Source organism: Alosa sapidissima, chromosome 1 (assembly GCF_018492685.1).
Source record: "Alosa sapidissima isolate fAloSap1 chromosome 1, fAloSap1.pri, whole genome shotgun sequence".
Taxonomy (NCBI): domain Eukaryota; kingdom Metazoa; phylum Chordata; class Actinopteri; order Clupeiformes; family Clupeidae; genus Alosa; species Alosa sapidissima.
Window position 1 is genome coordinate 33215586 of NC_055957.1, and position 20185 is coordinate 33235770.

Below are 20185 nucleotides of genomic sequence, written 5' to 3' on the forward strand. Positions count from 1 at the left end.
CCAATCATGATGACCCATTCTGTCTTCCAGATTTTTGATTTAAACTGTCAGGTATTTATATAGGCTACTGTAGGCCTATCGGTATACTGCATTTAATACATATTCTCAATAGGCTATATTTCACATTATGTGGTAACTTCCCATTGTGTTTTCCCAGAAGTCTAGATTCAGAAGAGAGGTAGGCCTAGGCCTTTACTGTAGACTACTGATATTTGGCAAAGCTCCCTATCTATTTTCATTGGCTACTCATTATCTCACCTCCAGGCTACTGGTGTACTTGTGGATTTGTACTTGGACCCCTTCTATTTTCTATTTACACTACATCCTGAGAAATCAGTCACTAACATGCCTTCAAAACAGCCACTTTTTGTACTGTGCAGGACCATAGCTCGGCAAGACTTTTACGTCTACGCAACAACAACCCGGAAGTTATTGCCACACTGGTCGCAGTGTGTTCCGCTGAAGAGAAGCAGCAAAGCTTCCTAAATTGTTTTCAGATCTATTTCAGTTAGATACAATTTTGACTATATGTTACTTGTTTGAGGGGTTGATCAGCACATGCATTGGTGCTATTTTGGGATTTTTATTAGCTAACCTATCTTAAAAATATTGACTTTTGCGCGTTCCTCTCCATTGGAAATGTCTGCGGAGGAGGCGGACAAAACCACGACTGATGCTAGCGCGGGTGACGAGGAAGAAGAATGGCTATATGGAGGTTTGTTGTAATGTTGTTCTAGCATTAAGATATTTAGAGATGGAAGTTACGTTATTTTGACGAATTGTTACAATGCTCACCATGCTGGTGCGACATTATAATGTTTGCTAATTAACGGTAAATTTGACGTAAACGTAGTCATTTTGGATGCAGTCAACTTTAGCAATAGCATGGTGCGTGCTAGTTGCAGCTAGACTATTATTGCTTTGGTTCACTCGAATGCTTTGTCGACATGCGGCGATTGTTTTTTGTTTTAAGTTGCGTTAATGCAACACTGTGATATTCGATAGCTCGTGCGGCACTAGTTACTTGGCAGTCGCATGACTTTGGGAAATGTTGCAAAATTAGTAGGCCCAAGTTCCAACCTTAGCTTGCAAAGCGCTGTTTAACGTGAAGTTACATTATCAGTTTTGCTGTATGCTTAGCTTCTTGCTGCAAGCGAAACTGCAAGTATTTGATCATATAGAGATTATTTCGATATGTATATCTGCAAACGTTCAGGAAATATTGTCTGTTGCTACTAGTGTAAACTGTCAATAGAATGTGCTTTACCCATCTAATATTCCCAACTGGATTTGCATTGATGGCTGTGCTCTGGTCAATTAATCTTGGCCGTGGACGTAGCAGTGGTTAATAGCTTTCTTCTTTTCTGCTGTGTGTAGATGAGAGTGAAAATAAAGACAATGAAGAGGAAGAAGCCAAATTGACAGCAGCTGTAAGGTGGGTCTGCAAGGTCTCATTTTGATGGGTCACTAACCTTCACTGTTAGCATGCTGGATGATAAATGCTTATTTGAAAGGGTCTGTGTTTTGTAAATGCTTATTTGAAAGCGTCTGTGTTTTTGTTTGTCAGTGCTGCTCCACCTGCCCCTGTCACAGAGGAAGCCACAGGCAATGGAGTGACCAGTCAGGTAAATTACTCTATGCAGGTCAAAATTGATGGGAACCAAATGCACTTTTCCATTTACACTTGTGGCTGCACTGTGCTGATGTAATTTCAGGTTTATTGTATTTATTGATCAAACATTTTACTGCAGCGGTGTTTTAATATATGCTTTAACTACTCTGGCTGTGCAGTTGCTATTATGGTTCATGAGTGACATTTTAAAAACATTATTATTATTTATTTATTTTTTATCCAGAGTGACTTTCATTTTTGTACAGATAATCATTTCCGAAATTCATGATCAGTATGTTGCTCAGTTGCGCCACAGGAGAACATTTTACATAAAAAAATGATACATTTAAATGATTTTCTCACCAGAAAGAAACACCTGCTGAAGATGAGGACAGTGACAGTGACAGTGATGATGATGACGATGACGTCCGAGTCACCATTGGTGACATTAAGACTGGACCTCCACAGTACACGTAAGTGTTGCATTAAGTTGCTGTCATATGATAACTCCTGAGTTTGACTCTGATCAATATGTGGTGTGCTGAAACGTTAGTCGCGTCCAGTGCTATTCTTCTGCTCCAGCTCTTCCTTTGGGTTCAATCATCGGAAGTGGCCTATTGCACTTTGCTAAGTTATCTTATCAGCACAGCAAGACTTTTCCCAACCAGTGTGAGACTTAACACAACATTCTATGTTGTAGGACCTATGGAGCCACACCAGTTAACCTAAACATAAAGACGGCGGGTAGCAGACCCTATGGGGCAGGTATGCATTCTGAATATGTTAGCTACTGGTAAATATTTATTAAAACCAATTTTTCTCTACCCTTCATTACATCTTGAGTCCATTTACTGGTTTGTGCAATATGTCGTGCAATATGACGTGCAAAATCATGTCAGTCTTGAATATGTCCAAATATTATGCAGTGCAATTCATGTATTATGTGTCGGATCTGTGTGCAGCCTCTGCCAAGCTGAAGGGGGTGGACCTGGATGCCCCTGGCAACATCAATGGCGTCCCGGTACTGGAGGTTGATATGGAGTCCTTTGAGGAGAAACCCTGGAGAAAACCAGGTGAGCATTTGTTAAAGACATCCTGTGTTGTTTGTGCTGTGATTTGCAGTTGTTCAGTTAGTACATTGTCCATGCCAGTGAAGGCATTTGCTTGAGTGTTGGTAGCACAATGTACTGTTCTATGTGAGACTGGAGGTAGCTGTAAGTCAAATTAACAAAGTTAGCAATGCAAACATCTAGTTAGGAAAGCAAAAAGGAAAGAAAATAGGCAACCAGGAAAAGCATCAGAAAATGGTATATCTAATAAAGAGAATACAATGTAAAATGTTTTAAGGATCTTTTCCAATGACCTTTTTCTTTAATAGGTGCTGACCTTTCTGACTACTTTAACTATGGCTTCAACGAGGATACTTGGAAAGCCTATTGTGAGAAACAGAAGAGACTTCGTATGGGATTGGATGTTATGAACATTTCCTCAACGACCAGCAAAATCACAGTAAGTTATGTCAGTGTATACTGTCTCATCACAATAAGTTACTGTATGTCAGTGTATACTGTCTTTTATCACAGTAAGTTATGTCAATGCAGACTGTCTGTCTGCCCCTGATGGCATACTTCTTTGTCTTTTATTCCCTGTGAGCAATTCCCTTATTCCCTTATTCCCTTCTATATCCTTATGTTTTACCATATCTTCTAATTAATCTTCAATCTTCTTCTAATTAATCTTCAAACATCTTCTAATAAATCTTCTTAAATTCTTCTTCTACTGTGTACCCAACCTGTATCTGACCCTATTGATCTCTAGCAGAATGCCTATGTCCAGGAAGAACAGGTCACCATTAACTTAATTGTTGGTACTAAATATAGGCTGTGCTGTAGAGAGAACAGGTGTTCCATGTCCTTTCATGATGCTCCTTGCTTTTAGGTGCAGCAGGGACGAACAGGAAACACTGAAAAGGAAGTGGTGAACCTCACTCCCCACACCATCAAGCCAGATTTCAATTCCCCAACAAACATATACAACAAACCTGGAATAAACCCAACCAGGTAGGAAACCACCTCTGACTAAGAGAAGAACCCTCTAAACTACAGAGTTTTGGGTTGTCTATTCTCTTCTTCCATCACTGATCAGCAGCAGTCCGCAGACGTAACGTATTATACAATCTATTTGGGTGAAGTAGACTTTAAGATTCAACAAGGCTCTCACCCCTGATGGTCCGTGAGGATGTCTGCCTTCAATGAATGTTGTCCACTAAGGTTCCTTTGAATTACAGTTTTTTTCAATTGCTTGAATGCTTCTGTCAACTCTGATATCATGTTTTCACAACAATGTACACACATGCCTAAACAGAAGCACCATGTAAAATGTGTGTAACCACTGAAAATGTGTTAACACATTTACATAAAAAAAGACTATTGCTGTGCTTAGAAGGTGATGTTGAAGTTGATTTGGCGATCGACTCAGACCTAGTGTCCACACTGTTACTCAAGTGTACCAGGTGATGGAGCAGTCAGACCTAGTGTCCACACAGTTAGTTTTCATCTATTAAGTTTGAGTGCATTGTATAGGGATTGAATCAGAAGGGATCAAAAGCAGCACGTGGTACCAGTCAGAAATACAGTACATGAGCGGTAGGTCTCCTGTAAACAGACGACTGATTAAAATGATAGTCCAGTGAAAATATAATCATACATATACTGGCAGCTTCACAGATAGTTTAGAGTTGAAGTCCTCAAACCAGGAACCTTTCTTATGTCGCTAGCACAATTTTGCTATATTGTCTCACTGAAAACGAAAGCATGTTAAATGGGATGACAGGTCAGAGTGTTAAGAGTGTTTTAGTGTTTATATAAGATCCAAAGGGAGTGTTGTGTGCTGAGACTGAGTGTTGTCCTTCTGTGACTGTGGTGCTGTTGTGTTGAAAGAGGGGTAGTGGTAACTCTTCTCTCCCCTCTGCTCATGCGCCCATAGGATATCCCCTCCCCAGTGGACAGGCCCTGCCAATCAGGACATGTCCTATTATACGTAAGTGGGTGTGGCCGTTGCCGTGGCGTTGTCATCACAGGGGCTAAGAGTGGCTGAGGGTCCTGATGCAATAGTAGACTGTCGCTCATGCGTTTTCGTGACACCTGTTACCCACAGGAACTGATCTTTGCTTCTGTTGTTGTTTCATTGAAGTTACCCAGCATACACATTTTTTGTCTTGGAGATAAAATACAATAGTCGCACCATCTCCACCAGGCAAATGCATGGCTGGACCATCTCCATGGGAACACTCATGATCACAAAAACACATTCCTCTGACCTTGCACATCACAACGGAGGCATCTCATGTGTGCCAGTATGATGCTGCGTCTGCCCACGTGTTACTGTGTGCCCGTGTTTCCTCTGAGGTCTGGTGAGGTGGGCCAAGCTGTGGCTTCGGGGATGTGTGCATGTTCAATGCCATCTGAGTGTGTGTGATGACTGCTGGATTAGGATCCCGTTTTCATAGCATGTGTACTGCTCATGTTCCATGGAGGTTCATCATTCGATATAACCTCATTTATGTGTGTATTTTTGCTTTAGGAAAACAAGTGGCACAATTGATGTCATTGGGGGAGGGACTGCAACCATTAGTCGGGTTGAGGGACGACGACGCCACAATCAAGAAGGGAACAATATCCAGGTACGCAGAAAACATTGAAAAACAACCTTTAATCTACTGCACGGAATAAAGGAAGCTCCATGTACCTTTAAATGATTTTGTTTTAAAATGACTGCCAAAGTGCTCTGTTGTGCTCTTACCTTCACTTGCCATGGTCTGCTAGACCAAAGCAGTGTGATTAAAGTCGTCTGTTCCTCTGCAGGTCATCTCGGAACACTCCTCCTCGGACGCTGAGCCAACACCGGCCAAGATGCCCCCCTTCTTCCCACCAGGCCCCCTTCCTCCCAACATCCCGCCTCCCCCGTTCCTGCCCCCTCCGCCCAACGTCAGCACCGCCCCTCCACTCATCCCGCCGCCCAGTAAGCTCCTCCAGCGCTACACCACTCCTACAGCCTCTTGTGTCCTGACAGCATGCCAGAGTCCGACTGTCGCATAGCATAGAATGCTCTCTGTCCACAATGAATCTGTTACATATGCCTTTCTAGCTGTCATGTTTACCGTGATGGTAATTTTGATACCATAGATTTAATAGAGACCCAGTCAGACCAATAGTATGAAAAATCAGGAACAGAGTTTATTTACAATGATGCGCATCAAGGGAGGGACAGCATGAGTTCACCTAAAGATCCATCAGCTGCTCTAACTAGACAAGGAAATAGTTAGGGTTTAAGTATCCTTCCAGGCTGACGGGAGATGGGGTTGGTCATCCCATCTCACATGGACTACACTGAATCAGACTCTGATTAGAGGCAACCTGGCAATCCGGAGCAGATAGCTACTGACGCAGCCATGCAGAACAGTGAAACACTGCAAAGTCATAATATTCCTGCTTATCTCTAAACACAGTCACACACAGATATACACAGGGACAGTACAGATATCATACAGTTATTACATAGAATCATACTTTTAGTATCAAAGTAACCCACTAATAAGAAATGCAGAACATTAAACCACATATTGGAATATTGGACATAATGCAGAACATTAAACCATATATTGGAATATTGGACATAATGTTCTATTCCACTTTCTCTCAAATGTTACATATGAGAAGAAGGAAAATAAAAACAGGGCGTTGGTTGATGTGATGTCTTTGTAGCTTTTTTTGCCCAATAAAGGCTGGAGCTATATGAGTACATGACTCCCATAAAAGGCATTAACGGTGTCCGATCATGTTAGGGATGAAGATCAGTTGTAAGCCTGAGTTAGTGTATTAGTGGATTAAGAGCAGTCATACTGGTACACTTTGTAACAGAAACCATTTGTTTTCTCATAGGAATTCCCATCACTGTTCCTCCTCCTGGTAAGGCCTTTTGACCACACACATTTAAAAAAATCATTACCCAAGAATGCTTTAGGCATACAATAGTGTCTTAATAAAAGAGTCCACATATTGAGCAGCTGGACGTGTATGTACTGATCTGATAACTGTATTGTGTTGAAAGGTTTCCCTCCTCCGCCTGGTGGCCCTCCTCCATCCCTCATGCCCACAATGGACAAGTAAGTGGTGTCTCGTCCACCTCAGTCTGTTTCCTCATTCATACACTTTGTACTCTTGTCACTTGAAGATGTTTGAGGTTTAGCCTTTAATATAGTTTGTTCATAGAGTCCATTTCTAAGTTGTAAGGAGAGTGCATTATGGAAAAGCACTGCTTTAACAGCAAATTTACACCGGTGCCATGTTCCATTTGCCTCGTAAGTGGGGACTGGGTGTTGCTTCGCACAAATGATTATCTTTATCATTCTGTTCAACAAGGTAAACTTGTCAGTTTTTTGTGACTTGAAAGTTTATGTAGAGCCTTACTCTTGCTCCACTAGATGTGACCTCTCACATTAGGAATCGCTTCCATCAGATTCCGAAATCTTCTTATGTACATGTCTTTTGTGACACGACGCCACTCCCATGTTTCCTCCACCACCAATGCTGCGATGCGAGGCTGGGCTCAGTGACCGCACGCTGGCAGAACGTGGCAGTGTTACTTGGTGTCTGCAGTACTAACCCCTCCCCCCTCTCCGTGTGGTGTGTAGTGTAGGGAATTTGGCTGCCATGTTTAGGCTGCTACGTTACAGAGCCGGTGGCAAAGAGAACAGGATTCTCATCCAGGCAGCAATGGACAGCAGTTTTCTAAGGCAAGAGAGGCAGGGAGTGGCTCAACACACAGGCACACAGGCTATGTATGAGGAGGTTGGAAAGGATGAGTATAACAAGTGTCATGGGGAAGGCTGATTGCTGCTGCGTAGATTTTATGAGATGATAAATTACGATTAGGTTTAAGATTAAATGGTTAATCCCAAAGATTAAAACAGCTACTTTAAATTGGACTTGCTTCAGCTGTATAATGAAAAACCTAGGATGTTTAGATATGTATATGAGTGATTTTAAAGTTTTAAAGTCACCGGCTCTATGTTACAGCAGTGGGCATCCTGGTGGTTACGATGGACGTTCGGTCCCTCCTTACCCTTTCCCTGGAGGTCAGTGACACTCATCTGCCTCTTCATTTGTTTTCTTCTTTTATCGTTTATATATAAAAAAGAGGCTTTGTGTAAAAGATTGGAAAATGTGATCTGGAAACTCCAACTTGGGTTTTCATAAAATTCAATGTGGAAAGGGATAATGCTTGAAACCTACATGCCAAGTACAGCAATAGCACCTACTGTTATTTCTCTTCTGTTTCAATGCCTCTCTCTCTGGATCTGTGCTTTGCTAGGTGGCTATCCGCCTCCCATGCCTGGAGCAGTTGCTCAATGGCCCACCATGATGGACAACTCCAAACAGTGGGACTACTACCCCCGGCGCGAGAAGGAGCGTGAAAAGGAGAGGGAACGTGAGCGGCCGAGAGAGAGAGCCCACGAAAGGGAGAGGGAGCGGGAGCGAGAACACAGCCCTTCAGCCATGGGTTACAACAGGTGCACTGAAAGCGCCGTCGGTCACATGGAGAGTAGCAAGTACTGACACCAAAGCCTTTTTACGTGAGGTATTTTCAGAACTGAGATGATACCATAGAGACTGTGCTTTAAGTAAAAGAACTACTTTTTTTTGTGCAGTGACGAAGAACGGTATCGGTACCGTGAATACCCTGAGCGTGCCTACGAGCGACACCGCGAACGAGCCAGCCGAGAGAAAGAGGAGCGACACAGAGAGAGGAGGCACCGAGACAAAGAAGAGAGGGCACATAAGTCCTCCAGGAGGTACTGTGCAACATTTGTAACACTAATGTTTTTTAACAGTCAACAAATGGAGCATCGTCTCATTAATTCCAACATTTAATCAGCACTGTCATTGATGGACACGGTTTTACTGTTTTGTTACAGCAGTAGCAGGAGGCGGCACGACAGTGAGGAAGGGGACAGCCACCGCCGGCACAAGCACAAGAAGTCCAAGCGCAGCAAAGAGGGCAAGGAGCCCAGCGAGGAGCGAGCTGGAGACCAGGAGAACCAGGAGGCCATGGAATAAACGAGCACCTGTGCCCTTTCAGTCAGCCCCCCCCCCCCCCATCTCATTCATTTGCCCTTCGCCCCCTTGGGTCTTTACCATCTCTTTCCATGGAGCACTGTTGTTGATTGTAAATCATGCCTGGAGAGAGTTGTCGGCACCATCACCTCACCCCATCCTATCTTTATTTGGTCCTGATCAGAGTTCATTGTAATTTCTGTGAGATTTGTTTTTGTTTCTTCTCTCAAAATGTACCATGTAGATGTCATGTTAAATTGGTTAAAAAAAAGGAAACGCTAAGAATTTGTAATGTCTTTCTTGTTTTTAACCTGGGTTGTTTTTATACTTTAGCTTAGGAGAAATTAAAACTCATTCCTGATGAATGCTGATATGAGGGAAGAAGGGTCTGACTGACTTTTGACCATAAACAATATCAGAGTAACACAGTCTAAAAATGTTGATGCAAAATATCAACAACCACAAATGTAGCAGGAGTCAGTCCTGCTCATGTTTGATTATTTTATTACTTTACATACACACTGTACACAAATATTCTTATAAAATTATGTCTTGGGGGTTAGGACAAAAGTTACAAAGCAAGCAAGGTGAGAGACCAGAACATAATCATAGAACCATCTGCACTCACTCAGACACACCACCTCAAGTGGCTGTAAACCAGAGACAAGACTTAAAAAAGGAAGAAAATCAATATGGTATCACATTTCATGAACCAAGTCTTTCAAAATGGCCTCACTCCAGCAACGCTGAGGTGTCAAGCCTCTGTGTCTATTGCTCATTGGAAAGATCCTCATCTGACTCTCAGCTCAACTCTGTAAAATTGTTATAAGCTTATTAATGAAAGCCGAGGCTTTCCTTCACACATGTAAGGCCCGAGTGTGACTTGGCGGGATGTCATCGCCTGACGATCAGTATCGGAAATGGCAGCTTCTGCTACATCAGCTTTCTTGGCTCTACTGATGGCACACAATGTCCACAGAAACAAAACATTTCACACTGTAGAGTGTTCATACATAAACTTATTCAAAACCTGAATATAATGTAGCCCTCGGTTGACCCAGGACTAGTAAGGAACAAGAAACATACAAATCAAATTGGCCATGACCTTTCATCTCCCATGTGAAGAAAAATCCTAGAGAACCAGTAACTAGGAAATGCAGAGAGGATCTGTGGAGACTTGTTCTGCATTTCAAACTTCAAGTGTTCAATTTTCTAAAATAATAAGTCTTTCATATCTGTTGTATGTATTTATTAATAGGTTTATTTATTCTTTCTCTTCATAAGGAACCAGTCAACTGCCCTATTTTGCATGACTTTCCAGATGCACAGAGAAATGTACATACATACCCACGCACACAGACACATTCAAATAACACAATAACAAACGTCATGACAAAAATGGCTGCCCTTCTTACTGAGCAGGTAAACAAAAGATCCAAATACTACTAAAAAAATGAGAAACTTAGAGATACATAGTGAAACCAAAAGATGAAATGATATTTATATTTGGGTTAAAGACCAGGGTGGGGGTGTAAAAAGAAATCCATTCTGTGCTGCATCATTGTTTAGTGGTGCACTGAGTCACTGGAAAAGATAAACCACCTGGAAAATGTGTGTGATGAGGAAAGGGAGAGGGTGTGTGTGTGTGGGGCATCCAGGTAGTTGCAGTCATTGTGTGATTGTCTCTTCTAACAGTGAAGTTGGGAGCAGGGTGGGGTCCAAGGACTTGAGAATGTGTTTTGGGGAAATAGGGGTAGATGCATTGTGCAGAGGCTCCTCGAGTGTTGCTCCTCCTCAGATGATCACCTGTATTCCAGCCTGCTCAAATTCAGAGCGTTGGCTAAAGGGCATTCAAGAACAGTGGCAGCTGGTGCACAATGATGTCTCTCACTGTTCAAAGAGGAGTTGAGCAAAGAGGGCCAAATTTGTTAAGAGGGTAACGTGTGTGGAATCAGATCTGAAGTGTGGAATCGGGAGGTAACCACTCCAGTTCATGGTGAGACATAGGAGTCCATCTTTTGTGGCCTTTTCCATGTCCATCCTTACTAGGTGAGCAAGAGCTTGGGGGTGATGAACCCAAACACATATGGATGCCCAGGCAATCCCCAGCATTATTGTGAATGGCCATGTGTAAACAGGGTCTGTCTGTCTGTGCAGAAAGGGTAGATTTAAGAGGCAAAACCAGTTTCTTCTTGAAAAAGAGTTGAACTGGAGAGAAGCCACATGACAACCGTGACAGTACCGGAGCAAGGCACCATGGGCAGACCACACCAGAGGCTCGTGGGGCAAACCCACATTAGTCAGGCCTGAAGATGGGAATCTTGGGTAGAAACTCTATGAGTATGACCTGTGTTGTGAATGAGAAGAAATTATCTGTAAGCAAAATAAATCACCATAGTTCGCAACGGTATGAGCATTGTTACACTGACAACGACTCAAAGGACAAGTCTGAATGACTGGTTGACTTACATATTCCATCATGTTGTTGGTTTCACACTTCCTCTTGCTCAACCTCCAGTGCAAACACAACTAGAAACAAGACCAAAAGCAAATACATTTAACATCATGGACTGTGCCAAAAATGTTATAGAGATTTGAATGGCTGCTCCACAAAACAATTACCTTGTGATACAGTCTGCTGTTCTCCCATTCCAACAACTTTTCTATAGACCTGCGAGTCTGAAAAGAAGAAAATGTTAAAGGGTGTCTTTTGTTAGAATGCTGCAGGGTACAAGGAGTGGGCATCACATAATAAGGAATTTAAGAGATAGAGAGAACCTACTCTCTTGCTAAGGCAGATCACAGGCCACAAACTGAAGCCTAGTGTACAACAGCAGCATAGGCAACCGCACAGAAGCCAGCGGACGTTCACTGGCAAAGTCTTCTTCAAACAGCCATTTACTCGGTTAATACTGGATTTGAACTCTTCGGGTGCAACCTAGACATCAGAGGAAAGCACAATGTGTCAAATGAATGACCTTACCGATGACTTTGCAGACATAACACACTGTAAAACCTCTAAGGACATTGTTAAGTCTTGTTGTAGCCCTACTGGCTTAACGGAGACCTCACCTTCCCAGTAAGTGCTGAAGGGAATTCTGACTCAAATTTATTGCTGAGTCCAAACCTAGGATGGAGAGAAAGACAAATTAGCAAAGCTGCCTGACCGGTCAATGATGATGCCGTCCAGGCGCTTTGATGTGCAGTGTTGCTAGACCTAACGTTACTTAACCAATGTCACGCATATCAACTTGTCTCCGCGAAGACCAAATGTCAGACAGCAACTCACTTTATCAGTATTTAAATCTCCTTGCTAGCCAGGCCTTTAAGCATACAGACTACAAAAACGACAGTAGCGGGAGATGTTTCGGGACTGAAGAACTGAAGAGACAGCATATTTTATTAACCCCTAAAAAATCAGCTAACGTTACCGTCGCAAGGGTGGACTAAATTATCGCTAACATTTCTCAATCGACATTCGCACACTGGCGTTAGCAACCACCAAGCTAGCCGAGAAGACTGTTCTGCTGGGACCTTCACGGCGACAATCCTTCCCAATAGAACATGGCTTAACCTGCTGAACTTAAGTAAAATGCACAATGTAACACATTAAACGACACCACTTTTATCACTTTATCCTCCCCGGTATCTTACACAGTGACGTGGCCGGATCCGCGCACTACCACCGGGTCCGGAGCATACTTTAGTAGCTGCTCCTCCGCGGCCCTGTCTTCGTCTTCCTCTTCTTCCTCCTCCTCTTCGTAGATCTCGTCAAAGTCCTCCATCATTGCCTGTCTCGGCTTCTCGCTTCTCGGAAGAAGCGCCGAGATAGACAGTATTTCCAAAACAGAGACAAGCTCCCGAGCAAAACTTGGTTGTACCACGACAAAACGGGAAAAAATCTAGAGTATGGGTAAACTATGAACCAAAACATCAACATCCGCCGCGATGAAGGTAATGTCGCGAGATAAACGTATTTGCGTCACTACATAATCTACGTCACCACGTACCTAGATATTTGAAAGATATCTGTACATGTAATAATACAATAATAATAATAATTCTCCCCTTCCCATAAAAAATAATTGTTTAGCCCAATCTTATCTGGAATGGGAATGTATTTATTTAAAAGAGGGACACTGCACAAATAAACATTAATCTTTTAATGCATGTAGCTATGTCTTGGGCCCGGCCAACAATGGCTAATTTCCACCTGTAGTCCCTGGGCAGTACAATATAATTAACTGTATATCTGCTAAATATATTAATAAATCCAAGTTCCCCAATCTTAGGCCAAGCTTAACAAGTCTCTACTGAACTTGTCAATAGGCTCTGGACATGTCTCTGACATCGTCAATGCATGCCCATATTGCTTGATATTGCACTGTGTAACACTGTTGATCTGGAAGGATCATGGCCCTTTTAGTTGGTTTTTAATTAACTGGTCACTGTGTTCATTGTGTTGTTAGGTGATACATGGGGACCAGGATACATGCATCGTTTGAGCAATGTTGCAGGGCAACCATAACCGGTTCCATGTGTTCCGATTGAATGATTAAAGTTCTCAAGAAACTTGAGGCTGATGTGAGAGGGAGTGTATTATGTGTGTGAGCCACCTACACATGCACTTTTTTGATGTCATCCTATCATCAAAAGTATTGGCTTTACAAAAATATTTGGAAGTATTTTTAAAATACAAAAATATACGCCTATAAAGTATTTTGATACAAAATACGAAGGCATTTTCTTCAATTCAATAAAATACAAATGACAAAATACTAATTTGTATTTGGAATACTGCCCATCCCTGCTGACATTTAAACTATTGATGTAACAATAAACAGGCTATTCTCCAAAATGAATTGTTTCACTGTTTATCTTGAGCTATCTGCATGCGACTGTGTTGTAATGAGATAATGTAACTATTTTGTAATCCTAGTTTTCTGCAGGGCTAATTGTTTGAGGTAGATTAACTAGTTCATGAGGCAGCCAATTGTATTTATATTGTAACTAATTAGCTATAATGTCCTTTTTGGCTAAGCATTCCCATTCTCTAGATAGGCTAAATGAACACGTCATATGCACTTACAATTGGAAACAACTATGGAAAATATGAACCAAATATGTTTGGAATAATGACAGCATTGACAATGTATAGAAATTGACTAAAATATGACTAATAAGTGAAAGCAGCTCTTGAAGGTGTGATTCAAATGAGAATTGAAATACTGAATCAAGTTGATTTAAGTTGTATGTGCATGTAAACATTTGAGCTGGCTCAAAACATGCAGGCATAGCCTCCTTTGCATTTATTTTCAAATCACTTCAAATGACAATTTGTAGAACTGTCTCTCTCTCCAGACTAATCTCTCCTGAAAAAGTCAAATCTAGCACCGTGAGACTGACACAGAGCCTATAACACACCAGTCAAAATAAGACACAAGGAACAAAATGGACATGTATATATTTTGCATAAATATGGACACGACAGTTGAGTAAATATCATTAAACACAAAGAGAGGATATTTGTTGAAGACATAGTCGACAGGCAGATGGTTACTCTTCCCAAACGTCTCCATACAGGTATTTCTTACCTGGGCAGAGTAAGACAGTGTAAAGAAGAATAAACAGTTCTCAGTTATCATACATGCTGTAAACACCATTTTAGATGCTAGATATCATGAATATTTTACAATTTTAATAGATGCTAATGTACTACTGTAATAGCAATAGAAATACAAACATTTGCCCCAAAGACAGATTAACCCTTCCCCAGGCACACTCTTTTTAACATTAAAATGAAATAATGGAGGTTATTTATTTTAAGCCATCAAAAATCCAGACTTAAATGTGGTTTAGAACACCTTTCAATGTCACACTCCCCACTTATCAGGTCAACAATAGTTCATTTGCATTCCATGTTTTTGGGAGTAGTACATCTTGCCACAAACACTTGTGCTTTCGATGCGGATTCTGTAAGTCTGAGGATTTGACTCACCGTCCTTCTTTACGATGGAACTGCCTGAGAACTACCTTCATCCGAAGGTAAAAGTTCTCACAGCTGGTTCACCGCAGGAAGTTCTGCAGCATGCGCAAGACCCTCCTCCCGTCAAATTTGCGTTATTGAACGCACAATCTATCTGTAACAAGACTTTCATTTTAAACGACCGTCTCATCACCTGGACTTTTTGTTTATAACGGAGTCTTGGCTCAGCGGTAATGACGTCATTCCACTTGGTGAACTCCTGCCCTCCTCACTGCAGCTTCATTCCCCTAGGGCTACTGGTCGTGGAGGTGGTCTGGTCACTGTTTATAATAACAACTTTAAATGTAGAATTGTACAAATTGATATGTTCTCCACTTTTGAGGTACAGCTTGTAAAGATAAATGCCACCCTCCTCTGTGCATTAGTTTACCGACCACCAAAAATTAAGCTTAATTGTAATTTCATTCAAGAATTTGCTGATCTACTATCTTTTATGGTCTCTCGCTCTGACAATTTCATGATTTTAGGGGATTTTAACATTCACATCTGTTGCCCATCAAAACCTTTGGTTAAGGACTTTTTATGCCTTGTGGACTCTTTCAATCTTGTGCAATCTGTTATGGCCCCGACGCATCAGAAAGGCCACACATTAGACCTAGTATTGTCTTATGGTTTCAATGTTTCCATTTTTTTTTTTATTTGATTTGATTTGATTTGAATCTATTTTGTTTTGTCCCCCTGAATATAGTCCTATTCCTTTGCCCGTTCTATTAATTCCACCACAGCCACAACATTCTCTAATACTTTCATCCGCTCTCACTCACCTACTATCTCTGTTGCTATTTCCACCTGCTCTGACATTGAAAAATTAGTCACTCTCTTTAATGCATCCTGTCTTGAGACCTTAGACTGTGTTGCCCCACTAAAACAAAAGCGTGTCAAAACTATCACCACTCCATGGTTAAATGCCACGACCCGTTCTGTCAGAAAATCTTGCAGGAAAGCAGAGCGCAAATGGAAAAAAGAGAAGCTTCAGGTCTTCTATGACTTTTTCAGAGATTCTCTAAAGACCTACCAAAACTCTGTTAAGGCAGCAAAGGTTGAGTATTATGCTCAGCTTATCAACAATAATGCTCATAGGCCAAAAGTTTTATTTAATACCATTAACTCTATTATAAATCCTGCCTCTGCGTCATCTACTCTTGCCCCTTCAACAGAAATCTGTGAGAAGTTCCTCAACTTCTTCATCGCTAAAATTGACAAAATAAAATCTCAAATCTCACCTCCAGATTTGGATCCCTCAGTGATAGAACTTTCACCTAGCTGCCTCCAACAGTTTCGGGCTATATCTTCCTCCCAGCTTTCTGAGGTTGTCTCCCATATGAAATCTACATCCTGCCACTTAGATGTTTTACCTGCACGCCTTTTTAAAGAAGTTTTTACCATCATCTGCCCTCTTGTATTGGCCATAATTAATCACTCACTAACCAATGGAGTGGTCCCCTTAGGTTTTAAACGTGCAATTGTGCAACCTTTACTTAAGAAACCTAACCTTGAGCCCAGTGACCTGAAGAATTATAGGCCTATTTCTAAATGACCTTTTCTGTCAAAGATACTAGAAAGGTTGTCTTCTCTCAGGTTTCTTCTTATCTGAGTGAGTTCAATATATGTGATAAATTCCAATCAGGTTTTAGATCTCTGCACAGCACTGAATCGGCCTTGCTTAAAGTCCAAAACGACATTCTCTTAGCAGTTGATTCTGGATCTTGCGCCCTCTTGGTGCTTCTTGATCTGAGTGCAGCATTTGACACCATTGACCATAACATCCTATTAAAACGTTTGGAGGATGAAGTTGGTCTCCAGGGTTCTGTTTTGCAATGGTTCTCTTCTTATCTTAGTGATAGATCATTTTCAGGCAATTTCTCCTCTTCCTCTGCCCTTATAAAGTGTGGTGTTCCTCAGGGTTCCATTTTGGGCCCTCTTTTATTCTCTCTTTATATGCTACCCCTTGGCTCAATTTTTAAAAAGTATAACATTCAGTATCACTGCTATGCAGATGACACTCAGTTTTACCTGCCTGTTAACACTAATGGCATTTGTTCTTTGGAGAATATTTTTAACTGTCTCAGTGACATCAAATGCTGGATGGCAAGAAATTGTCTTCAACTGAACGAAAGTAAAACTGATATAATTATTTTTGGCCCTCCAAGTGATGTTTCTATCTTGAAAAATGCACTAGGACCTCTCTCTGCAAACTGCCACAGTGAAGTAAAGAATCTTGGGGTTTTCTTTGACTCCTCTTTAAATTTTAATAAGCAAATAAATAGTGTGGTCAAAGGCAGCTTTTTCCAGTTAAGAACCATTGCAAAACTGAAGCCCTTTTTGTCCTTCTCCGATCTTGAAACTGTTATACATGCTTTCATAACATCTAGACTAGATTATTGTAATTCATTATATGCAGGCCTGACCCACTCCACTCTCAACAGACTTCAGCTAGTTCAAAATGCAGCAGCTAGATTATTAAGTGGCTCTAAGAAACGTGAGCATATAACTCCTGTGTTGGCTAAGCTGCACTGGTTACCTGTGGAGCACAGAGTTAAGTTTAACATTTTACTTTTTGTCTTCAAAGGTTTGGCACCTAGTTACATAGGTGACCTACTAATTCCTTACAGCACTCCAAGATCACTTAGGTCTTCATCTCAGAATCTTCTCTATATCCCCAAAACACGCCTTAAGACTAAGGGTGATAGAGCCTTCTCTGTTGTTGCCCCCCAACTCTGGAATAGTCTACCTGTACATATTAAGTCCTCTCCAACCATTGACTGCTTTAAGTCTAACTTAAAGACTTTCATTTTCTCCCAAGCTTTTAATCTACCTTAATACCCCCCCCCCCCCCACACACACACACACACTCTTTATTCTTTATTTTATTTTTGACCAATTTGTTTATTATTTCAATTATTTATTTATTTCCCCCCCATGTTATATTGTTGTTGTGCCATTGTCATTGTTTTATGTTTGTTTGTAAGCACTTTGGTTCAACTCAGTTGTTTTTAAATGTGCTATAGAAATAAAGTTGACTTGACTTGTGACTTGAGGAGGACTTGAGGAGAGCATCAGTCTTCTGTGTCAATGTAATCTCATAGTTCTCTCGGTTTCTGCTGCGTAGCTCCTCATAACGGACACCCTGTCTCTTGGGATCCTCCTTATACAGATAGGAAGCCTCTGCAGTGAATGATGAGAGATACTGTTAAAAACCTGCTCTTATGTCATGTTTTTTTTTTTAAATATATAATATTGATTAATTATTAATTAATAATTAACACAATATATACACTACTTACAAAAAGTTAGGAATATCTGGCTTTCGGTTGGACATTAAACTGTTGGACATACACATTCAAAAGTTTAGAGAAGGTCACATTAAGGTCACCTGTAAGGGTTATCGTGGATTTTAGGTTCATCCTGAAATTTCACCCAAAAGCCGAATATCCCTGACTTTTTGTGACTTGTGACATTTTGTGTGTGTGTGTGTGTGTGTGTGTGCATTGGTTGATTCACTGTCACTGAAATCACTCTGGGATGTAAATGGACGTTCTGTCTGGAACATTGGTTCAGACGTAGACTTATTGGGGTCTACAAATTCAGACTGGTCCTGGGGAAACCTGGGAGGCCAGAAAAGATGTTGTGAGGCAATTTTAACGATGGAGACCTCATTGCTAGGATAGCTCTGGCGGTTCAAATGTGCATGTATAAGTAAGCCTATGAAACTTACTGCAATGGAACATGACGCTGCCTTTGTCTAAGGGCTTCTCCAAGAGGGGAATATGAAAGATTTTTAAACTTCTCCTGACATGTCTTCATGTAGGAAATCTTACCCCCTAAGTATCCACATACACCAGCAACTGCAGAACACATATGACCCAATAATATATCCACACGCTTACAGTTCTCTATGCACAAATAGCATGACATCAGCACCAGCACTTTGATAAACTCCAATGTATTCACATGCTACTTTGGGAAGGGATCCGAACCCGGTGGATGATGTGAGGGCTCCTATTCAAAATAATTTGATCAATGCTCCGCTATCCAAACACAGTTTACTCTCATTTCATGGAATACAACAGAGTTCTACAGTTTTCAGCAGTAGGCTGACACATCTGCCTTTAACAAAGTTGAGGTGACACCATGAAGACAAGAGCTTACCTCTAGTGATGAGGGCTTGAGTGACAGCCATGCTTATGACTGATATTGGGACGGCTGGAAATGCAAAATACACAAACGTCAATATTATTTTGCTGGATAGCCTATGGTGCATTCAATTCGTAAATGTCGTGGTGGTAGGCTAACGTTAGCAAGATGACTGACATCGGTACCAGAAACTCTCTTGGTTACATTCTCTAAAGACCCTTTTTTCCTCCTTTGTTGGAATGTAATCCAAACTCACTGGGGGACGCTGTAATAAAGAAATTATCTAAGACTGCATAGCCTTACGATGCTTCAAGGAAGGCAGGACAGGATAGGCTATCTAGACGAGAGGCTAGCAACCTGTTCATGGTGGCAAAGGCTAATTGCATGTAACCTAACGTTATCTCCTTTGTTAATTTAATGTCAGCTTACAATTACATTGGCTGAGTGTCTTCATGTCAACATTGTCTTGCTGCTCTAAATTGACATACCTGCCACATTCTCTTGACTATCAGAGTCCGTAAAACTCGATGAGGCTTGAGACATGTCGAACCCAGTAGCATATCACTGGTTTCTTTCTTTCATATTAAGCTAGTAGCTGTCACAGTAAGGTAACGAGTAGGCTATAGCGACTTTTGACAGCATCGCTGTCAAATGTGCATCCACAGACAGTCGGGGTGAATCCATAGACAAGGGTGAATGGGGTGAAGTCAGTGACAAACATTTCAATATGGCTGCTCCAATCTAGCCTAAAATAAAAAAAAATAAAAGTCGAAAGTTATGCATTAAAGCTGTGGTTCTCAACTGGTCTGGCTTTGGGACCCACAATTTCCCATGTTCATAAAGTCGCGACCCATATATATTTTTTTAGCGTTCAAGCCAATGGATGGTGAGCTACATGGTAAGACAAGCGAAGTGCCTGTAGGCCTACTTGTTTGGAACATGCGGATGTTTGGCATTAGCCTACATTTGTGAAGTCTTCAACTCTTGATGTCACCTTTCAAAGTACTTGACAGGTATGACTTTGACAGGGGTGCCTTGTTTCCATGTGGCATTTTAGTTTTGATGGTTTCATGCTCTCATGTGCCAGCCATCTACTGCACACCACACAATGGAGTTTCTGTCCTATTTTGTCCTCAGTGAATACATATCTGAGCCTACTAGGCTACTTCAATATTCAGAGTAGCAGCCTACTTGCGTTTACCACTAAAATTATGTCTAACATGACCTGTCACATAAACATTGTCTATGTCCATGGCAATGACTGATATGTAGGCTATG

The 20185-nt window shown here is 41.4% G+C and overlaps 3 protein-coding genes across 9 annotated transcripts; 1 reads left to right on the forward strand and 2 right to left on the reverse strand.

Annotated features, from left to right (window-relative positions):
- Window positions 1-397: 397 nt before the first annotated feature.
- fip1l1b (FIP1 like 1b (S. cerevisiae)) lies at window positions 398-9009 on the forward strand. Of its 7 annotated transcripts, none has more exons than XM_042105017.1 (18): window positions 398-715; window positions 1378-1435; window positions 1568-1625; window positions 1979-2085; window positions 2313-2377; window positions 2575-2685; window positions 2991-3121; window positions 3551-3672; window positions 4598-4651; window positions 5195-5294; window positions 5476-5632; window positions 6553-6579; window positions 6722-6776; window positions 7305-7406; window positions 7690-7748; window positions 7985-8222; window positions 8322-8465; window positions 8592-9009. In XM_042105017.1, the coding sequence occupies exons 1-18, from the start codon at window positions 640-642 to the stop codon at window positions 8728-8730; spliced, it is 1803 nt and encodes a 600-aa protein (XP_041960951.1). In that variant the 5' UTR covers window positions 398-639; the 3' UTR covers window positions 8731-9009. The 7 variants fall into 7 exon arrangements, with proteins under 7 accessions (XP_041960951.1, XP_041960994.1, XP_041960959.1 ...); XM_042105025.1 differs by having other exon boundaries at window positions 400-715; window positions 7985-8183; window positions 8589-9009; XM_042105007.1 differs by having other exon boundaries at window positions 401-715; window positions 8589-9009.
- A 184-nt stretch (window positions 9010-9193) lies between these two features.
- chic2 (cysteine-rich hydrophobic domain 2) lies at window positions 9194-12690 on the reverse strand. Its single transcript, XM_042107293.1, has 6 exons — window positions 12382-12690; window positions 11800-11854; window positions 11510-11665; window positions 11350-11406; window positions 11197-11256; window positions 9194-11074 (listed from the first exon to the last, which is right to left on the reverse strand). Exons 1-6 carry the CDS (start codon window positions 12513-12515, stop codon window positions 11024-11026), a joined length of 513 nt encoding a protein of 170 aa, XP_041963227.1. The 5' UTR covers window positions 12516-12690; the 3' UTR covers window positions 9194-11023.
- Window positions 12691-14283: 1593 nt separating this feature from the next.
- On the reverse strand, window positions 14284-19450 carry LOC121693727 (OCIA domain-containing protein 1). Its single transcript, XM_042073767.1, has 8 exons — window positions 19396-19450; window positions 19085-19162; window positions 18923-18976; window positions 18725-18772; window positions 18489-18618; window positions 18290-18378; window positions 17795-17938; window positions 14284-14321 (listed from the first exon to the last, which is right to left on the reverse strand). The coding sequence occupies exons 1-8, from the start codon at window positions 19448-19450 to the stop codon at window positions 14284-14286; spliced, it is 636 nt and encodes a 211-aa protein (XP_041929701.1).
- Between the last annotated feature and the right edge of the window lie 735 nt (window positions 19451-20185).